Source organism: Scophthalmus maximus, chromosome 22 (genome assembly GCF_022379125.1).
Source record: "Scophthalmus maximus strain ysfricsl-2021 chromosome 22, ASM2237912v1, whole genome shotgun sequence".
Classification (NCBI taxonomy): Eukaryota; Metazoa; Chordata; class Actinopteri; order Pleuronectiformes; family Scophthalmidae; genus Scophthalmus; species Scophthalmus maximus.
The window spans coordinates 5,393,335-5,408,245 of record NC_061536.1 but is presented as its reverse complement, the minus strand read 5'-3'; the positions used below and the strand labels follow the sequence as shown (position 1 = coordinate 5,408,245).

Sequence of the window (14,911 nt, the reverse complement as noted above, 5' to 3'; positions counted from 1 at the left end):
GAAAAGGGAAGATCAAAAAAAGAAAATGTCCAGGTGGGGTTTAAATAAAGTGTTCATGTTAAAGAAAAAGGGAGAGGCAGAGATGACAGGTGACTGCGGGACAGCTTTTGCTCTGTCAGGTTTTCTTTCTTCTTGACAGATGCGTTTCCTGTCACATAGGAATATGTAGCTTAGAAATACTGACACCATTGTTCTTTATCCTATCTGGTTATGGATAAAGAATTTTCCCTGTTCACAGTTTTGTCATGTACTTTTTAACATTTTGAGAGAAAGTGTCGGGTCAGGACACAAGAGTGGTGTTCAGGTGAGAGTGCAGATGAAAGACGGAGGCAGAAGCAGTTGTAGAGTTCAGACTATTTATCTAGATGCAGTCCAGCATGGCAAATACAAGGTCATCACATTTTCAGGTACAATCCGAAGGAAAGGGGGCTCAAAGTCCAGTTATAATCCGAAGGGAAAGGGGGCTCCAAGTTCGGGCGTAAACCGAAGGGAAGAGCGTTCTAGATGACAGGAGGGTACATGACTTCGATCCTATGATCTTAGGAGTGGGTTCGTTCTAGATGACAGGAGGGTACATGACTTCGATCCTATGATCTTAGGAGTGGGTTCGTTCTAGAGGACAGGAGGGTACATGACTTCGATCCTATGATCTTAGGAGTGGGTTCGTTCTAGAGGACAGGAGGGTACATGACTTCGATCCTATGATCTTAGGAGTGGGTTCGTTCTAGAGGACAGGAGGGTACATGACTTCGATCCTATGATCTTAGGAGTGGGTTCGTTCTAGAGGACAGGAGGGTACATGACTTCGATCCTATGATCTTAGGAGTGGGTTCGTTCTAGAGGACAGGAGGGTACATGACTTCGATCCTATGATCTTAGGAGTGGGTTCGTTCTAGAGGACAGGAGGGTACATGACTTCGATCCTATGATCTTAGGAGTGGGTTCGTTCTAGAGGACAGGAGGGTACATGACTTCGATCCTATGATCTTAGGAGTGGGTTCGTTCTAGAGGACAGGAGGGTACATGACTTCGATCCTATGATCTTAGGAGTGGGTTCGTTCTAGAGGACAGGAGGGTACATGACTTCGATCCTATGATCTTAGGAGTGGGTTCGTTCTAGATGACAGGAGGGTACATGACTTCGATCCTATGATCTTAGGAGTGGGTTCGTTCTAGAGGACAGGAGGGTACATGACTTCGATCCTATGATCTTAGGAGTGGGTTCGTTCTAGAGGACAGGAGGGTACATGACTTCGATCCTATGATCTTAGGAGTGGGTTCGTTCTAGAGGACAGGAGGGTACATGACTTCGATCCTATGATCTTAGGAGTGGGTTGGTTCTAGAGGACAGGAGGGTACATGACTTCGATCCTATGATCTTAGGAGTGGGTTCGTTCTAGATGACAGGAGGGTACATGACTTCGATCCTATGATCTTAGGAGTGGGTTCGTTCTAGATGACAGGAGGGTACATGACTTCGATCCTATGATCTTAGGAGTGGGTTCGTTCTAGATGACAGGAGGGTACATGACTTTGATCCTTTGATGGTTACATCAACGGAAATGCTACTTATCGACTATGGGGACAGGAGTGAACGCTCATAAACACCTAAATCTGACAAGTAAAATGCATAACTCGGAAATACTATTACATCTAAAGAACAGAACAGTACATAGTGGCGTGGGCTTTTTTACACTGACTGATTGCACATAACCCATATCTAACTGTACACTGTTGGTTTTAGAATTTACTCAACTAAAAACCATTCAATCCTAGGAGCTTAAATCCCCTTTACCTTCTACACGTGCCTTCTACAAATCACGCAATACTAAATTCACATTCTCTTGGTGGATTGAAAGACAGAAGCCATCACACCTATTCAATATTGAGCTGTTTCAAGTATTCTGTAATTCATTTACATTGGAAAAAACATTCAAATATTTATTTGTGTGGTCTATAGAGATTTTAAGCAGAGAAATGAATCAATAACTCCACTCTATTCAGGCTCAGCACCTGGAGGTGTCCGTCACACACTGACTTAGGGGTAGCTGCACCCAGGAGCAGGCAGTCTGCTCCATACTGCCGGAGGATTGCTGCCCTCGGGTCACGTGAATAATCATTTACCAGGGATATGGATCTGTCCCTCCGGTCATCAATAAAATCAGTGTCGCACAGCTCCTCTCTGCGCCCTCTGATGCATCCACATTGGACAAATGTCTCCAGTAATGAGGGACGTGCAGAGAACAAGCTGAGAAAACAAGTCAGTACAAATGATGAGCAGCAAAACTTTCTCTGGGATCTTACACATTTCTTTTTTTGTCTCTGCCCCCCAAAGCCGCTATTTTGGCACCATTAGATTTGTGATTTACTTGAGTAAGGTGACATTTCGTCAATAAAACCCTCAGGGAAAAGCTGAACTGTGGCAGCACATTTAATACTACAAGATGAGAGAGGGCAGATATAGTTTCTTTGTTTGCCCTGGTTTCACCCTTAATCTTTTCCTGCTTTGATGTGGATGATGCAGTATAGGATCTTTCAATAGGTCCTGAGCTTACTCACAAAATCTGACGCCGCTGAAGAAGAAGCAGGAGAGCAGCAACAAACCACACGTGATCTAAAGCTTCTACATTTTTTCTCAGAGCAGTGGCAGATGAAGCAGTTGCAGATCCTGTTTTACAGGTGTGCCTTTGTAAGCTACACCCAGTCGGTCTTTAACGTCATTTAAACTTCAACAAAAGAGACTTTGCCCTGACTGAATGTGAGTGGTTTCATTTGTCAAAGTGACTGAGACTTTTCATGCTCAGGGAAGGTGGGGATTTTTTTCAACTGACAAACACAATACCAGTTTGTATCTTCACTACCCTGTCAAAAATGATTGTCACATCTAGAGAATAATGAAAGGCAATGCTCAGTGCTAGAATCCATTGCACACCATTTTATAAATGCCTCTCTGTACCTTCAGGTTCCGCCTCTCAGAACCCTTCCTCAGAACCCTAACCCAAATGACAGTGAAGTCTGTCAAGTTTTCGAGGCCTTGCCATGCCTATTGGCCCGGGACCCAGACCAATTCTGGAAGCTAATTTCATTTGCTCTGCCAGACTACATCTGGATCCCTCCATCGGAAAATGATTTCCAAGCGGCAGATATCTTGCTGCTCCAATCAGAACCATTCATCTAATAATGGGTGGGGTTTATACCATGACGGGGAGAGACCCAACTTTTGTAAAACAACCAAAACGGCTGCCGCTGATGAACGAGCGTTTGGATCCGCTATCTCGTCTGAAGTTTCTCCCACAAAAACCCGCTCACAGGCATCTCCTCTCTGTGCGCTCTAGTCTGTTGACATTTTCTACATGCCTATTGCACAGGAAAACACTCACTTTCTCACACACAGTGGGCAGAAATGATTAATTCAGAACACCAGAAATAACACAAAAGACTGATGGGTTGAGGAATTAAATACATATATTGCAAAAAAATTCAGGTACAATTTAAGGACTCAATACCTTACAAAGGTCAAGCCAGGTCACTTTACGTGGAAAACTAGAGAGTTTAGAATAACCTTGATGTTTCTGTTTATGGTAACCTCAAATGAGAAAAGCAACAAAACGATTTATTTTCTCAAGAATGCGTTGGGAATTTTCACATAGCAAGCATGTGGTATTATTAACACAGATACAGAGACACTTCTAGAATTAAAATAAAAATTATATTATTATATTAAGTGTTATTTTGTAGGTTGAGGGAATTGAAAATAGTGTCAACAAAACTCAAAAAAGAAAAAGGTTTGAAGATACATGAGCTTTATAGGACAAGAATGATATGACTCCCTATGATGTTTCACCAAAAGTACAATTTAATGTGTTGGAGCCATTGATGAATATCTCTGTACTGTAGCAAGTCCATCACAGGTACAGTACAAATAATCATATGAAGAACCACTTGTACAGATCACGTACAACTCTGAACTCATGGGTTATGCCTATATGGCGACAGGCCTGACAAATAGCAAGCGCAAACGCATGATTCTCCTCAGTAAAATGACGTCTGACATTGTAGAAATGTCGCCAATCAAAGTATTTCATGTAGGCCTCATTATCGTCATCCAATTTGAGGAGGAATTCAGCCAGTGCCAAGGGATCAGGAAAGTCATTTACATGTATGAAGGAAGTACTTGGGACGAAACGCTCATAATTTTTTCTCGGTGGGCCCAAAACTATCGGCACAGTGCCAGCTGCAAGAGGACCATTGAATGTTTCTGTAATGTGATCTTTGTGATCTGAATTCTCAAAGGAAAGAAAGAATTTGCAGCTACTGATAGTTCGGAAATAGTTTTCACCCCTTGAACTCTCAGCAGAGGAGCTGTCAAAGATATCCACCTTGATGTATTTTATAAGCTCTTTGTAGTAGCGGTATTCCTCCCCCGTTTGTGTGTCCAGGTCACTGCTATTCACAATCCAACAGAGCAAGTGTTCTTTCTCTGGTAGCACAAAATTGTCATCCATGTGCTTCTTGGCAGTCAGTTGCCAGCGAACATGGATGTCTGCATCCTCCCTGAAGCTTGCGGTCAAATTAAAAAGAGATTCAATGCCTGCTATCTTGAGTGTGTTGCTGGGTGGGTCCATGTTTAACCAGATCCACCTTTGAAATGCGGGCCTGGGTGTGGTGGGGAGGTTGGAGAGGTCATCTTTGATAGCTTTGTGAAATATCAAAACTGCATGAGCGCTGGAGTATAAGGATCGATCATCTGTGAGACGGCAGTTGTTGATGTTGAGCTTCTTACAGACTTGAAAATCAAACTTTTTGCTTTCAGGCCAAAACCACAGCAGCACGACAGGTTTGTCGGCTTGCTGTTCTCCTGGTAGGCTGCTTGATGGGGTTGTAGCCACTGATTCGTTCTGTGAATTGTCTTGCTTAGTCAGCTGCTTTGGGGAAGGATGACATCTTGGAGATGGAAAAGACCGATAGTACATGGACAACAGGACTATGATGCCAGCCAGCACCAGGGCCCCTTTCAGTATGGCCCGTAAAACAGAAGAAGTCGGAGCAGCCATGTTAAAACTGCAAGGAAAGAAGATCCACTTATTACAATCAATGGCATCACATTTTCTCATCAATTAATATGCATTGTGCCAATTGTAAAACCTCACATAAGTCATCACACAGTTGAAGAGTTTAAAGGGCCCATATTATGCTCCAGGCACCTTTTCAGCCTGCCTCCACGTATATTTGGTTATCTGGGGGGTCTGCCAGCCCACGGAGAATGAAAAGAAAACAATGAGTCATTGATTCGTGGTTTGGGTTGGCCGTGCAGACGGTCTGTAAACGAGCCATTCACAGCCCGGGCGTCAAGTGACGTAAGTTGACTCCTGCTACTGGGGCGACCACGCCCCCAACCTGAGCAGCACCTCCCCCCCTTGACGTGCGTCTCACAGGGCTGTTTATACAGAAAGAGGAGGGTGCTGTGTGGCTTGATCCTTGAGGTGTTTTGACATGGAATGGCAAAGACATGTAGTTCACACACCTGAAAACCAATGTAACGTGTGGAAAAGGGGGCATAATATGGGCCCTTTAAAATAAAAGTTACAGCATAACTCAGTGTAGCATGAAAAACCAAATGGATGGTCACACAATGATCAGGTATTTTAAGAATAAAATAAGAACCTCATCATAGGCTTCTAATAATAATTGCGCTACCAGGCTCTGTCCTATTCATTTTCACATCTTCCCTTTGCCTCGGACACGTTAGCTTCAGCCTCGGGCCTTCAACAGTACATCATGCATGTGGACCTCACCAAGGCGGATCAGATTGTAGCAGCAAAAAAAAAACCAAACAAAAAACGAGAGAGCAATAACGTGGTCTCATGAACAGAGGCTGTAGATTCTAGTGCAATGCATGCTTTGTATTGTATTGCCTCCAATTTACAAACAAAAATAAAAATAATAATTACAATAAAGGGGTCAATAATTGTATCCTTCAGATGAATCCAGATTGGAGCCGCAGAACTGAAAAAAAAAAGCTCTCCTCACCTGTCCTGGTGGTTTGAGTCCTGGCAGGCCTCTGTCACTGGAACACTGTGAGACGGGAGACACTGGAGGGGACGCGCGTCCTGACGCAACAAGACGAGCCAGTCGTACAAGTTGCTCTCACTGCTGGGAGCGACACAGAAGATTGTGGAAGTTCGACTTCCCGAGCACACTCACGCTACACACGGTCCGCGGTGTGCCACGACCGACGCGTAGACCGTTCCGCGTAATTTTTTCGTATGGAATTAATTTTGCGCAAATCACTAACCGTCTCCCAGCTGGCGCACAGCGGAACAAGGAAGTGACAGCTGGGGGATCCGTGGCGCACTCAGGCTGCCGGCGGGGCAGGGCGCAAGAATGGACAGGGCACCTATTGCACGACACCTGTGTGTGTGTGTGTGTGTGTGTGTGTATACACTGTACACAGAATTTCAGAAATAGCAGAAATAGCAGACTATACAGAAAAAGTTTAAAGACATTTTTAAAAAGCAGCATGCGTGTCCAAAATATAACAAAATAAAAAAAATATATATAAATACTATACAGAGCAGTAGCAGTAGTTGCACATGGAGAATAAATATAAATATTGCACAGTTGGTTATTGCACTTTTGTACCAGTGAATTCTTCTTTTACAGTGGTTGGGTCCTGTGTGTGGCCTATTCGGAGCAGTGCTGGTTGTACAGCCTCACAGCAGCAGGGAGGAAGGACAGACCTCGCCACACCGGCTCCTTCAAACACTCAGGGCGAAGGAGCTGGTCGCTGAAGGAGCTGTCCAGTGCAGAGACGGTGTCCTGCATGGGGTGGGAGTCGTTGTCCATCACGCCTCTCTCCCACCACCTGCACTGTTTCCAAGGGGCATCCTAGGACAGAGCTGGCCTTCCTTGTCAGTCTGTCGAGTAGCAGAGAGAGCCGTGGCCTTATCTTATTTTGCCATTACACTTCTTCTCACTTGGAAGGGCATCTAAGAGGGGCTTTTTTTTTCTTTCTTTTTCTCTCAAGTTGACCCCGTTGTAAGTGCACCCATATGGCACCACATCACATTTTTTCTCCACGGGAGGGGCATCCATTATTAGTGCGCTTCCCCACATTCTCAACGCATGTAGGGACTCCCCTTACGGCACTGCATCAACATTTTATGGGGCACTTCTCCATTAGAGTAGCACCGAACAGGGCACTTCATTGTGTTTTATCACCTGTAGGAGTTCCGTATACAGCACTGCATCACATTTTATCCACTGGAAACGGGCACCCTTTGGGGCACTGTCATGTAGGGGCGGCATAGCGGGAACTTCATAACGGCACCCTTTTCCATTGGAAGGGCACCCATATAGGGAACGTCAAGTTTAGACCAATGTAAGGGCACCTTATAGGGCACTGCATCACGTTTTCTCCACTACAAGTACACTCATTAAGAATTTTCTCTAAAGGGCACATAATAATCATAATCATAATTTATTGCGTGAAAGGGCACCATAGAGGCCCTCCTCCATCATTTTTCCCATGTGAAGGGCTAACAATAGGGAACTTCCTCTCATTTCCCCCACTCCAGAGGGCACTTTAGCGACACGTTTTCAACCATGGGGTCACCCCCCCCCCACCCCTCGCCCCCCCTCCTGAGTCCGCCAGTGTCCTGGGCAGTCCAGTTTTAATTGCATGCTTAGTAGAAAGTGTTTTTTCTTTGTGCTTTTGGCTAAGCTGACTTTACAAACACTATCAAATGGACACTAACAAGGGCGGCAGGCGTTTGAGTCTGCACGCCTGGCCAACACTTATGATAGTCTGCCGTGGAAGAATCTGTACTCATCTAATCAGTTCTTGCCTTAATCTCATTTGATGTGTCCTGCTGTACAAGATGAAGAGCTGCACCCTGCTGGCTGCAGCCCTCAGGCTGCTGTCACACACTCACTCAGCGTGAAGTCGCAGAGAACTTGTAATGAGGCCAGCCAAGTCCTTTTCTCTGCTGTCTTACATGCATGCACACACGCACGCACGCACGCACGCACGCACGCACGCACGCACGCACAGAGAGATGTTTACTCTCCATTCTTGTGGAGGGGGTGGAGGGATGCAGATTACACCTAGACAAAAGACTGGAATGCAAACAGGCATGTCCAAAGGAGGAACAGAGCAGTCTCCTCTCTTGAGGAAGCTTAGGTCCTTCAATGTACGCAGAAAGATGTTGGAAATAATTTCCTAGTCTGTTGTGGCAAGTACAATAGACTTTGCCGAGGCAGGGACAGCAGCATCAGGGCCAACGACATGAACAAACTGGACAGACTGGTCATAGGTTGTCTGTGTGCTGGGGACTAGACTCTGGAGAGACTGATGCTGCAGAAACTGTTGAACGATACAGTGAACATTCTTGCATTTCTTTATTTTCAAATGGTTGAGGATAAAAAATAGTTTCGTTGTAGTTTCGTTGTAGTTGTAGTTGTAGTTGTAAAATCATGTGTGTAATGGAAAAAAACCAGTGAAGTTGACGTTGGATCAGGAAAACAGAGACCGTGGATGTCTTGCGCAGAAGTATTTATTACAGAGGTCAACATATTGAGGAGTGTTCTGAATCGGTACACAGATCACAGGTGAACAGTGCATATCCGGTGTACATACGGTGATATCCAAAATCCTGCCTGTCCCAGTCTTAGCGATGTATTTATCCCTCTCAGAATCACGCGTCGTCATCTAACGGACGGAGAGTGGCCCCTCCTAGATCTCCATAGAAACTCTTTGTCTCTGTCTGAAGATGATCTACGACACACGACATCCTGACCTAGCAACATGTGCCTCTGGCTCCACAAGGCAACCGAGCCGAAGAATACAACATTCCCTCTCAAACACGTCAACCAGCAGGACAGAAAATCCCACAACAATGCGTTAGTGTTTTATTAAAGTGTATATGATGTGTCAAATGGTTTATTTGGAACAAAAATATTAATTCATGGCATTGTTGGGGGGTTTCTGTTATTTGGTCGTTGCTCAGTCATTTTTCTGTCTTTCCTTTTGACAAAACCCTTCTCTTTCCATGTTTTTTTTCTCTCCCATCCTTGCAAACAAGTGGCTAATAGAGTTTCATCACGCCCATTGGCTCCAGTGAATAAGTCACTCCACAGACTGGCTCTTCTCGGCCCACAACACACCGCGGCGTCCACCTCCCAGGGGGTGAGCCATTTAAACGTGACTGTTCAACTATCTGCATGCTGGGGGACTGAATAAAAGAAGGGATGCTGGGCAAGGGAGAGAGAGAATGTTCCCATTTTTTTTCGCCCAAGAGCGTGTGAGACAGATGCTGTGAGGCACTGACTTACATTTCTAATGAGCACGGGGGCATCTGTATCCATTAGAGAGTGAACAATCTTCCTTTTAAGACAGAGCTCAATGGAGGCCCTGGGCTGGGTGGTGGATAGAGCCATCAAGCAGGAAATGGTGTCACACACGGTGGAGTAGGGGACTGCTACGACCTGTGTGAAGGGAAATAAATATCCTGCAACACAGCCAGGCATGTAATGGGAAAACTCAGGCACACACGCACGCACGCACACACGCACACACACACAGGAAAGGAAAGTGAGATAAAGTTTGCAGCTTAAAAACAAAGGTCGATCATTGCTCACTCTGGGTCACAAAACATGACAGAGTTCAACAGTTTTTTTCCACATAAATATTTAAGGATGATGACAGTTTTAGCAGTGACTGATCTGAGAACAGTTTGAGTCAGACATTCAGACTCTACTGCATTTAAGGCAACCTATAGAGCGGAAGAACACATTCTATAGACCAAACTAACATTACCTTTTTCAATTGGCATCGTCTGCCCTCTTTCACATCTAGAACCTGGAACTTATGGTAATGCAGACAGATCATTTTCATGTGGGATGACATTTGAGCTTGAAGCCAAAATACTTGAGATGTTTGCTATCAGAGATTTGAGGAGACTATTTGTGTATCTTTTGGGGGATGACATGACAGCTCTCAAAGTGATCCAACAGAGACGACAAAGTAAAAAAACAAAAACCAACGCAGTTTTCCCCCCTGCGTCTAGGTGTCCAGTGCCACGTCTTATGTTGCTTTGGCTGCAGGAGCAGCTCACAGGACACCAGCTGGACAGAAGGAGACAAAGCTGGAGTTCCTGAAGGAGGAGGTGGTGGGATCAGGACCTGTGTGTGTCGCGGAGCACGCAGGTCAAGTACTGACATTATGAGATTTAATGTGCATAATCTCAAAATGTAAAAAGGCCAGTATCCAAACTTTATTTTCATTTAAAAAAAAAATATATATATTTTATATAAATGTTCAGAAAATCCAAAATAAAGCCAGAAGCTCCTTTCGTAAATATCCAGCTGACATAACGAGAGGGGTCCTTAAAGGTAAAATCCACATTTGGGAAGGGCAGTTTATATTTTGTACATCGTCTTCTGTGAATACTATACTCTTACACATGAACAGGGCAGATGATGACAGAGGTTTTAATTCATGTTTTTTTTATTTACTAAGTGCTTCACCTTTAAATGGAACGATTAAAGGTCCAAATCTATTCCCATCTGACACTAAACTGTCAACAAATCGACTGGAGTAATGACTTCTGATACAGTTCTTTAGTTGTATGTGGTTCATGAATGAAGACAGGAAATGGAAAAAAAAGTGCTTACAGTTCTTAAATCTTTAATGTAAACAGCAGTTTTGAGGGGCTTTGAAAAATCCTAAAGAAAGAACATCTGAAGGTATTAAATAGGAAGGGGAAAATATATAAATCATACTAGAAAATAAAAACCATGATCTGTTTTTAAATTAAAAAAATACATAAACTTTCAATTTTGTGGCCATACAGTCCCAAACACACAAAAAAAAGACAACTTCTCTTTACCAAATACTAACATCCTCTTTGTTATACCAAACAACTTGGCAGTTTCACAATTTCAAAATCACTAAATTATGACCATCTTACAAATTATAAACAAAAAAAGCTCAAATATTGCTTAGGAATGTTGTGTACAGCAGTCATTACAACAAGCAAGACTCAAATGAGGGAGAGAGACGAGTGTGTGTTTGTATGTGTGTTTCACAATGGGAGTGCTTAACGGGGTGTATATGTGAACAATATGCAAAGAGCAGCGGTGGGATAATAACATTAACCTTAGAATATTCAAAAAGAGAGGCCTTTATACTGTAGTACAGTTCCTGGATTTTGAGGATCAACTTATTCTAACAGTCTTCAGTAAATGAGTAGCAGGACAGAGCCGATATAAGAGACTATTTTTCAAAAGTTTTGTCTTAAAATGTACTTCAATCGTCCGTTCAGCCTCTTGGAAAACATTTAGCTGCCACAAATACTGTAAGTGGGAATGTGACAGAAAATACTGCTGGGAAAGTGACAACAAAGCACAAAACCCCATGTCCCTCCCTGCTCCTGAACCACACCACCACCATCCCTCCCCACACAAAAGCCCTGAGGAAAAATAATAAAATAAACAGACGAGGACAACAAGGAAGCTGAATCAAATAGAATTTCTAAGCATTTGTCTACAATGATCTTCAAGCAAGATGACAGCTGGCACCTCTGCCGAGAAGAAGAAGAAGGGAAGGTTCGGAAACATCAGACAAAGCAGGAGAGCGAGGAAGAATATGCAGGATGACCCACGACAGGCCAAACAAAAACTTCCAGGTTTCTCATCTCCATGGCAACCTGATGACTCTGCAAGTCCCTCAAGTGCACCGAGCCTAATAATATGCACCATTTTCTTTCGTAAAGAGGAGAAGCAAGAGGAAAATAGTTCAATAAATCCTATTTCTTTCAATCACAGTTTGTGTTTTACATTAAATGGGTTGATTCATTTTTGTTCCAGTTTATAAGAAAAAGGGTATTGGTCCAGTGAGTACAGTAGGTGCTGGGCGGGTCTGGGTTTGGTCTTGTACGGTTGTTCATCTAGTTACAGTCATAAACAAAGTCATAGTTGCTAGGTTCTTTGGGAATTGGGGGCGGGGCCTCGGGAATCTGGATGTTCTCTAGATCCAAGAGGCGGAGCTTCATCTCCATGGAGAGCAGGGTGTCCATGTCGGATTTGGTGTAATCACTGGTCATCTCCTTACCAAGGAGGGCGTTCAGACCGTCTGTCCACACGCAGTACTGCAGAGGACAGGGACAGAGGTAGACACAACATTAACACAAATCAGCAATGACAGAAATGAACTGAATATTTCTAAAAATTCTACAAACAATAATTAAGCACGGCATATTTCCAAACTCAAAGAAAGCAGCTGACGAGATACAGACGCCACCTGCTTTGGAGACATGCAGGCATAAAAGAAACTAACCGCCGAGGGAGAAAAGTGTTTGTACGCTGTGACTCAAGAGAAATGGTGCAGGGACACCTTCTCTCTTCTCCTAATTACAAACTTCTTTTTTTGAAAAAAGGTTTCTGGATACAGGCACCAAGGAAATAAAGTGTATTATCCTTAGAGGAGCATGCATCAATGTGAACGTCCTAATTTGCTCGATAAGCTAAATATTTGATCCATAAATCAAATAAATATCATTTCCACATTTTCTCATTTATTTTCCAGAACATTTACTCTGTCTTGATATATATTGATGTTAAATATAAAATGACGTATATCATAATAGAGGATTTTATCAATATTGACCACTCTTTTTTAAAGCTCTCTGAATGCTTATTATTAGAAAATGACACCGCTTTTTAATATTCTCCTCTTAAATATGTTTAAACTTTTTTTTTTTAACACTCAATGGATTTTGGTGAGTAATACTGAATGTAAACATAACAGAACCCTTTCAGTTTTCAAAGCAGCAAAATCCAAGTGGGGTTTCAAGTCTTCAGTTTTGCGACTGAAGTCTGGTATGAGTCCAAATCCCAATTATACATTGCAGTTTTACTTTATCTATTCTGGTGATCATTTCCGGGAAATATCATTTTCAGATCATATCTACACCTGCACATGGACAACAAACCCTCTCTTAGTGCAATGACGCCCGTTCATTCTGTCGGCAACCGTCAACAGCTGCAGGGCTGGACGGCGCTCGGCTTACCTCATGCTTGTCTGGAGCGATAAAGTTTAAATACTCGTCGGACTCATAGAGGACAGAGAAGGCCAGCTCTAACACCTCCTGGGTAGAGGAAAGATTGTGAAGGGTAAAGCCAGCAGGAGACGCAGACAGTGACAGAGTGGTAGAAGTGGGCGTAGAGGTAAAAAGAAAAGAAAAAAAATGTGTGAGGAAAGAAAAAGAGAAGGGAGATCAGGTGAGATTTGCACCACAATTCTGCCATAGTAATACAAGCTCCCTCTCCTCCTCTCTCATCCCCGTCTGTCACATCAGCTGCACATCAACTCATCAGCTATAAGTCACAGAGAGAAATACCTGGGATAACTTTAGCTACTAGACATTGAATGTGATTTAAGGTAGATGCAATGTGGAAGAGAATTGGGATGCACAAACATATGAGAGCAATCCATTAGATGTGTGCCCCCAAATCTGTGTGAAATTAGGGTCTAAATTACTAAGGCGGAAGGCAATTACACAATCTGGGCCTGCAACCTAGACACTTTTAATGAGGCAAAGCTTCAGTTCGTGGGATTTGTCTCAGATCAGGAGGTTCACATTGAAGAAAACATTGGTGTGATGTTGAATAGAAATATTTTCTGCTGAAGTAATGGGAGATCAAAAAATATTTATCAAAGGAAAAATTCAATTTAAGAACTTTCTCTGAAGACATACTCTTCATTGAAAAGTTTGAAAAACAAATGGGTGAGAGTTCTTTTAAAAATGTATTTATACAGAAACCTTAGCGACACAAAAGAAAAGGCTGTATAAACAAGAGTAACAATGTCAACAGGCAGATACAGTATAAAGTGACCATGTTCCCCATCTTAGTTTAGTGCCTCAGGAGGCTGAGGAGATGCCATTCATTTAACAGGACTGTAACAGAATACAAGACAATGCTACTGAAATGAATTAACTCTATTAATTACTTCAGGAAAAAGTAGTGGACAGAACATGGTAAATACCAAGTGGTGGTTGTAGATAATAGCGATGCCACCAAAATTAACTTTTGTAAATCAAATGAGTATAATGCCCACAATGCATCAACAGCTTTGATAGCAGTACTCAAAGTATATGACCACATAAACACAACTTTACTCTTTATTTGGTTTAATAAAAAGGACATTGTGTTCACTTGTTCACATGCTTTTTTAAAGTGTCGTTTTCGGCACAAATCTCACACCGGCTCTTAGGATGCACAGCATATTTAACACAAATCTAAGCCACTGCAAATTTAATGAACATTGGTAAATACAGAAGAGCGTGCAATCATCAACATTTATCATATATCCACCAGTCATTCGCGCGATCCCCCTCTTTTGAAGATGCACATAAAGCAGAACGGTTTGCTTCGGTAATGATATGCAAAGTGCAGTGCAGATGACAGACAAACTGCTCTTCCACGCCGGTGCACCTGTTTTCTAAATGACACGCATTGCTTGAGGCACATGTGGCACTAACGTTGAAATAATTGCATGAAGTATCACGATGAAAGATATCAAAGTACTGCATGTGATGGACAAATGTGAAGGGAGAAAATGTGACAACAATGTTTGCCACCTCACCCTCCCACCTCTGTCTCAGTGTCCCACAAATGGTCCACATGCCAGCTCCGCTCCAGAGCCCGCAGAGGTGACTTTGGCTGAACTTGTAACAGTGACTAATGAAATGTGCTTGTGTTCTCATTCACAAGGCTGGGACAGGTCCGCTAGACGGCCTGCAGATCCCCCTGGGGTCATCCTTCTCGACCTGTGCTTATCGACAAGGTAATAAAAGAGATAGAGCAGGGAGGAGGCATGCTCCTTTGTCTTCATGGCTATTTATCCAAG

The 14,911-nt window shown here is 43.1% G+C and overlaps 2 protein-coding genes across 6 annotated transcripts in view; both read right to left on the bottom strand.

Annotated features, from left to right (window-relative positions):
• Positions 1-3,447: 3,447 nt before the first annotated feature.
• Positions 3,448-6,354, bottom strand: LOC118291985 (4-galactosyl-N-acetylglucosaminide 3-alpha-L-fucosyltransferase 9). 2 transcript variants are annotated; one of them, XM_035620576.2, is made up of 3 exons: positions 6,031-6,354; positions 5,151-5,246; positions 3,448-5,061 (listed from the first exon to the last, which is right to left on the bottom strand). In XM_035620576.2, the coding sequence occupies exon 3, from the start codon at positions 5,052-5,054 to the stop codon at positions 3,927-3,929; it is 1,128 nt and encodes a 375-aa protein (XP_035476469.2). In that variant the 5' UTR covers positions 5,055-5,061; positions 5,151-5,246; positions 6,031-6,354; the 3' UTR covers positions 3,448-3,926. The 2 variants fall into 2 exon arrangements, with proteins under 2 accessions (XP_035476469.2, XP_035476468.2); XM_035620575.2 differs by lacking the exon at positions 5,151-5,246 and having other exon boundaries at positions 6,031-6,353.
• A 4,135-nt stretch (positions 6,355-10,489) lies between these two features.
• elmo1 (engulfment and cell motility 1 (ced-12 homolog, C. elegans)) overlaps positions 10,490-14,911 on the bottom strand; it is a 93,146-nt gene continuing 88,724 nt past the window's right edge. For all 4 annotated transcript variants that reach the window (XM_035620103.2, XM_035620102.2, XM_035620104.2 and 1 more), the window contains 2 exons: positions 13,071-13,148; positions 10,490-12,149 (listed from right to left, as the gene is read on the bottom strand). In XM_035620103.2, coding sequence (XP_035475996.1) covers positions 11,949-12,149; positions 13,071-13,148 — 279 coding nt within the window. In that variant the 3' untranslated portion in view covers positions 10,490-11,948. The remainder of the gene's footprint in view (positions 12,150-13,070; positions 13,149-14,911) is intronic.

Coding starts and splice junctions, on each gene's coding strand:
- LOC118291985 (XM_035620576.2), bottom strand. CDS start 5,054: ATGGCTGCTCCGACTTCTTCTGTTTTACGGGCCATACTGAAAGGGGCC.